This window comes from Erpetoichthys calabaricus, chromosome 1, assembly GCF_900747795.2.
Source record: "Erpetoichthys calabaricus chromosome 1, fErpCal1.3, whole genome shotgun sequence".
NCBI classification, from domain to species: domain Eukaryota; kingdom Metazoa; phylum Chordata; class Cladistia; order Polypteriformes; family Polypteridae; genus Erpetoichthys; species Erpetoichthys calabaricus.
Window position 1 is genome coordinate 54,526,951 of NC_041394.2, and position 6,642 is coordinate 54,533,592.

Below are 6,642 nucleotides of genomic sequence, written 5' to 3' on the forward strand. Positions count from 1 at the left end.
ACACCTCTGATCTTTGCAGTTCAAATCACCACCCCTACTTTGTGTGCCACCTTCATGATGCGTTGAACTGGTTCAGAAATGGGACACCCATTGAGTCATCTGACGGTTACCTCCAGGTTTTAACCACACTTCACTCACGGTGGTCTCCAGTCATATATAATTAAGAGATTAATTAGCATAGTCCATGTATGGCTGTTTTAGGGTGGCACCAGGTGGAGTTCTAGGAGTGTTCAGTTACTCACACTTGCATGATTATTGTGATATATTAAAGGTAAATTACATAAAAATGTGTTTTTTTTAGCGTAAAACATATTTTCACACTCAAATCCATGCAATGTTTTATAAATGAGACCCCTGGATTACGGTGTTCTGTTTTGGTCGCCATATTACAAAAAAGATATGGAAGTGCCAGAGAAAGTTCAGAGCAGAGCGGCTTGACTGATTCCAGGACTAAGAGGTATGTGTTATGAGGAGAGATTAAAGGAGCTGAACCTTCTCAGTTGAAGCAAAAATGTATTAAGATGTGACATGGCTGAAGTGTTTAAAATTATGAAGGGAATCAGTATAGCAGATCCCAGATATCACTTTAAAATAAATTCCTTAACAAGAACATAGGGAAAACAGTTGGAAACTGTTTTGTAAAAATGTCTGAAAGTTGTTTTTCATGCAAAGACTCACAGATACGTGGAATATATTACCAAATAGTGTGGTGAAGTGTCAGAATTTAGAGACCTTGAAATCTCACCTTGATGTTATTTTGGAGGATCAAAGTGAATAGGATGGACACAATTGTTTTAAAAGTTTCTGTTCATGGTTAAACCATTCTGTTTTCCATTGTAATTACAGGATTCAATTATTAAATTTTTGAACAAGGTGTGCTCCAGCATTCCACGTTACACTACACAGTGTCAGATATTCGTGACAACATATGGCAAAGTTGCAGTCGACTTCCTGTTGTCCTCAATGGCTCCACAGACTATCTGCACTTTGCTGCGCCTCTGCTTTATACAACGGACTGGCCTGCTTCAAGGTGAGTTATACACTGATGACCAAGATAATTGCACAAACGGTGCACCCAACCGTGTTCAAGCACCTGTCACTATGAAAGAAGGTTAGAGTTTTTAAGTCATTTTAAAAATAAGTTTTTAAGTTATGTGTTACACTAAAATGTGTAAGCTGTTAATTTTAGTTACCGTCTAAATGAGGAGTTTAAGAAAAATGATGAATGCAAAGTGTAAAAAAATTTAAAACACACTTTATACATGAAGCTTGTTTGTATGCATCAAATGCTTTCCTGCCTCTTACTCACTCAGTTTTGACAGAAATTGTGGTAGACAGTGACACTGACTTTACAGAGTAGTACAACTAACATTTCAATGCAAATTTTTAATTACAGTCAACTCTGAATCAGATTGTGCCTTGTGCCACAGCCTGGTGCCATCGCTGCAGGTGTCCCTGGGTGACAATGCTACAGCCCTAGAGACAGAGGCCACTCTCAGCTCAGCGTGCTACTCCCACCAGCTTCCTCTTCCTACGGTCAGCCTGTTTTACATCAGTGGGTTTATAAAACTGCTCAGATACGCATGAATTGTAAAAAGGCGATTTTGTTTCTTTCAGTGCAAGAACTTTGTGCAAACATACAGCCCGAAACTGGTGAAGGTTATGGGCAAGAAATGGGACTTTCAGACCGTCTGCAAGGTAACAATTTGGCATAATATCCTCACTGTGTTCCGCCTGTCTGTAGCATATGCAGAATTGTTTTTACATTTAAAAATGAAGGATGTGGTGCAATGAAATGGCCTTCAGAGAACTGACCCAGGCCAGCAGTTTCCAAAATTAAACACACCACAACAACAACAAGAATGATGCTTTAGATTCACAAGCTGTTTTTCTTTAAATAGGAAATAGAGGCCTGCAGCGAGGCAGACATCACACCCCACCTGGAGAACAGTGAATGCACCTGGGGGCCGACATATTGGTGCTTGGACTTGCAAACTGCCAAGCAGTGTAACGTACGTATGGGCAACATGTCTCTAAGAAACTCACAGCTAGGATCCGATCAACTTAGTAACCACTGGCTGTTTAGCAGAGTTGGCTTCCTACACTCAAACTATAAAAAGTCTCAATTAACTGAGGAAGAAGTATATAATACACAAGAATACTTGCATCAGATATGTGAAATACTAAAATGTGGGCTTCAATTAAATGTTTAACATCTAAATATTCTTGATTGTAATGGAGATGCATCATTTTTCACCCTGTGTTAGAGATATATAGAGGTCTAGATCCCTAAACAAAAACAACATCGTGTTCATAGTCACGGACCTTGAAATACTCTAAAATGATACCAAACAGGATTATGGTTAAAATTTGAAATTTTTGGCTCTGAAAGGGTTAGCACCACCGATAAAGAATCAGATATCAAAAATATGACATTTGTGATCAGCAAACTAAAAATAGCCTAAAATGACACTTCACATGTCTACATTAAATCGATCCCCATTTTCTCAAAGTTTTGAGAAAACTTTGAAAAACTTATCCCATTTGAGGGGGAGCTTAAGTTGATGTAGCCTACAGTACACAACCTCAAGTTCTACTGATCATTTTTGCTGAAGGCACCTTTTGGGATAATCTATCATAAGGTTGTAATTTCCTGCATGGTCCAAAAGTTTCATAAAAATGCAGGTTTTTCAAGTGTGGAGGACCAAAAATAGGGAGGGGAACCACAAAATGTTCAATATTGTGCATAACTAAACAAGACGAGCCAAACAGTATATCATATTTGGGGATTTACTCATACAGCCGAGTTAAGAGGTGCCAAACAAAAGGGATTTGAGAGCCTTCAAAAGTAATTCTTAGGAACACAATTATTTTCCAATTAGTAAATATACTGTGAGAATAGGGTATATCTCGATGTCCGGGCTAAATTGTCCTTAATTGCCTAGTCATTCTGGCCCCTTAATCATCCCGTCTCTAATTAGCTCGCTCTTTCACTACTTCACCGCCTAACAGCTAATGTGTGGCGAGCATACTGTCGCAAAATGACTGCCGTCACACTATCCATGTGGATGCTAAACATTTACCACCACTAAATTGACTCCCCACTCACTGAAGCGCTTTGAGTAGTGAGAAAGCACTATATAAAGAATTATTCATATTATTAAGGGGAGTTCATCAGGTAGGTGGCTTTCGGTTTCCTATTCATTAAAATAGAACAGGTAATCCACCTGAAGCTAAGCACATTTAGGCCCAGCCAGTACTTGAAGGTGAGACCATCTATGAAAAGCTTGGGTTGTTGTTGGTAGTGTGGCAATCAGGGGACAATTAACCTGTGGTCTGTGTGTGTAACCCAATGCCCCAGTGCAGTGTTGTGAACACTGTGCTGTAAGAATTGTGCCGTCCTTCAGATGGTCCTCACAGGTGGCGCAGTGGTAGTGCTGCTGCTTTGCAGTAAGGAGATTGTGGGTTTGCTTCCTGGGTCCTACCTGTGTAGAGAGCGCTTTGAGTAATGAGAATAGCACTATATAGATGTAAAGAATTATTATTACATAAAACCGAGGTTCTAACCCTCTGTAGACATAGAGGATCCCTGGGCACCCTTTGAAAACAGTATGGTTTACTTCAATGTCCTGGCTAAATTTCCCAACTGCCTAGTCATTCTGGTCCCCTAATCACCCCTACCTCTAATTAGTTATTATCTGTCTCATCCCTTCACTACCTAATAGCTAGTGTATGGCAAGTGTACTGGTGCCAAAATAGCTGCCATCACATCATCCTGGTGGATGCCGCACATTGGTGGTTGAGGTGGTTCCACGCAGTTTATGTAAAGCATTTTCAGTGTTTAGAAAAGTGCTATTGAAATGTAAAATCTCTAAAATGAAATTCTGTTATTTTCATACATTCTTCTTATCGTGTTGCATGTTGGTTACATATGCTAGAAAGATTTCACGGTTTTCTGTACACATGCCAAAACTACTATTACTGAGAGTTATAGAGGTGCAAATTGAACCAGCAGGAAGAAGCATTCATCACTGTATGAACATGCTATCCAACATCCACGTTCCCAAATTACTGAACTGCCTAATTCCATTTACACCAGAGCCTCTTTCAGCAGAATCAGGAGCAGGGCAGGAATTGGCTCTGTGTGGCCCAGCACAGAGCTCACTCATACATACTTTAATTTTCACTTAATTATGGGGTGTTTTATGCAGCAGTCAAGTGTTTTTGGGAGAAACATGAGGATGCTGTTAATTTGATATTTGGTCTCTGCATAAAGCAATTTGAGATAAACTCTGGAAACAAAATTAGACCACAAAAATTTCATTTCTGGCTCACCTTGTTTTTTATAGGAGGCAAGATATCGTCTTAGCTAGTTCAGGTAACTATTTTCTACAAATTGTCCCACTAGGAGACACCATTCACGTGAAATGTCCCATTTGTCTGTCCCAAAGCATGGGAGTGTAGCATTATAAGATTTTCAAATTTGTTGAATGTGGATATCTTTGGGTTTTCTCCTCAAACACTACATGTCAATTCTACTGTGTAACTCGTGTCTCGCCTCTCACCCAGTCAGCGCAATTCTAGGCCCTGAATGCTCAATGCCAGTAAAAATGAGCTCATAGATAGATAGATAGATACTTTATTAATCCCAATGGGAAATTCACATCACCTCATGCAGGTCTTCCTGAATTTATTCTTTCAGAAGAAGTAGTGAAGTTTGTTTCATCGTAGCATTAATGCTCCTGACGTGCTAAACATGATAATTAAAATATACATAAAAAGCTCATCATGGTCTGCTTAATGTTAATAGTATAATCCGCTTTATTCCCAATATTTGATTTCATATGTTGCATGATTTCATTTTTGAAATGTGGGTATCTAATTCAAATGCTTTGCTTTCCTCCATAGGCTGTGGAGCACTGCCAGTCTCATGTCTGGAAATGAGCAGCACAGAGGCCTGACAAAGTGAACGCAGCGTCAGCTCCACCAAGAAGATCACTGCAAGTCTCTGTGATCCTTGCAACATAATCCTGCACTAAATCCTATTAATATACAATAATATGCTCAGCACTCTCAATGATTTTTCAATACATTTTCTGCTGTAAATTAACATGTGCAATGTCCAGTTAAAAAAAGAAAACAACGTAATGGCTTTTACTTAATGTAGACTATGAAAGTCCTAAAGAGTAATATCATTTCACAGTTTGCTCCACTAAATCCAAAACCTGCCTTAAATGCATATGTACTAATCTAGGATAAGAAATCCACAAAACTCTTAGCTGACATTTTGCATATTACTTGTGCCACTGAAAAATGCACTATGAAGGATTTCAGCTTTTTATATTACTAAAAGGTTTGTTGCACTTAGAAAATATAAAAGATATTGCATACTGTACTAGTTTTCCCCTGCCAGACTCTAGTTAAGGTCATATCCACCTTAAAAGAACAAGTGTATGTGTACACTATGTGCGTCTGCCCAGTTCCTATGTCTGTCATTTCAACAAATAGCAGAAGACAAACATTTGTAGTAATAAAATGCACTGTGTTTGTCATTCCATTAGATGGTGCATTACAAACATTATCATTGTTTTTACAAATCCCATACCAAATGGCATATAGCATAGACACATGCATTGCATTTGTCATTCCAACAGATGGTGACAGATGCAGTACAATTACTATATGCATTACAAAACTCATTACAATAGAGGACACTAATAAATGTTAACGCTGAGTTCTATGTTGACTACTTAGATTTTAACCCACCTCTAGTGTGTGTATATATATATATATAACATGAATATAATCTTCCATTGTACAGAGGCTAGTCCAATATATCAGAAAGAAGCAACCTACTATATTGATTGATAGAATTTGCCTTAAAGTGATAGCGAGTTACTAAAATTTAAAGACTACTGTATATGAACATTTGCACAGTCAATTTTGAGATCCTCACTTGCATGCTAATTATGTGCTTATTTCTAATGAATACTTGCCTACTTTTTTGTTGTTAAGCATAAAGGGGCTAAAATATTTGTGATCAGTGCAGGCTGCACATCAGTTTCAAAAGGTTTTTCCTATACATGAATATATCAACATTTTAAGAGCTCTGCTATACAGATTCAGCTACTTGCTTACTAAAATCTACCAATATAACCTGCATGTTTTTGAAGTCACCAATATATTAGCTTACAAAAAATGTACTTTATTGGATAATTTTTTATAAAATCCTGCCTTTTGCTAAAGTTTAATGAGGCTGCATTTTAAAGTAATGTAATTTGTGGATTGTATATACAGGACAGTATATTTAAATAAAATTTTAAAAGCTTGTATTGTTCCCTTTGACATTTCTCAATAGACATGCCTGCTGGTTTTAAAAACACGAACCTTACATGAACTCTTTGGTTAATGTACTGTACTTTTGTCCTTGGTTACTTAATGCAATGGTGTTGCATTTTTTCCATCCTGTCATTTAATAAATGATAAAAATATAAAATCAGAAGACAACCTCCTCTTTCTAATTCTGTAACCCCAGCCACCTGTTCCCCTAACCAACGTCACACCAGACATCAAAACCTCACAGAAAGATTTTACAATGGCAGAATGCTCCAGCACCCTATGGGACTCCAGATTAGTCAGTAA

The 6,642-nt window shown here is 37.9% G+C and overlaps 1 protein-coding gene across 1 annotated transcript in view; it reads left to right on the forward strand.

Moving 5' to 3' along the window:
• LOC114650165 (prosaposin-like) overlaps window positions 1–6,397 on the forward strand; it is a 33,699-nt gene extending 27,302 nt beyond the window's left edge. The window contains exons 7-11 of the mRNA XM_028799644.2: window positions 847–1,030; window positions 1,397–1,536; window positions 1,618–1,698; window positions 1,902–2,012; window positions 4,909–6,397. Of these exons, the coding sequence (XP_028655477.2) occupies window positions 847–1,030; window positions 1,397–1,536; window positions 1,618–1,698; window positions 1,902–2,012; window positions 4,909–4,944 (552 nt within the window). The 3' untranslated portion in view covers window positions 4,945–6,397. The remainder of the gene's footprint in view (window positions 1–846; window positions 1,031–1,396; window positions 1,537–1,617; window positions 1,699–1,901; window positions 2,013–4,908) is intronic.
• Window positions 6,398–6,642: the final 245 nt, after the last annotated feature.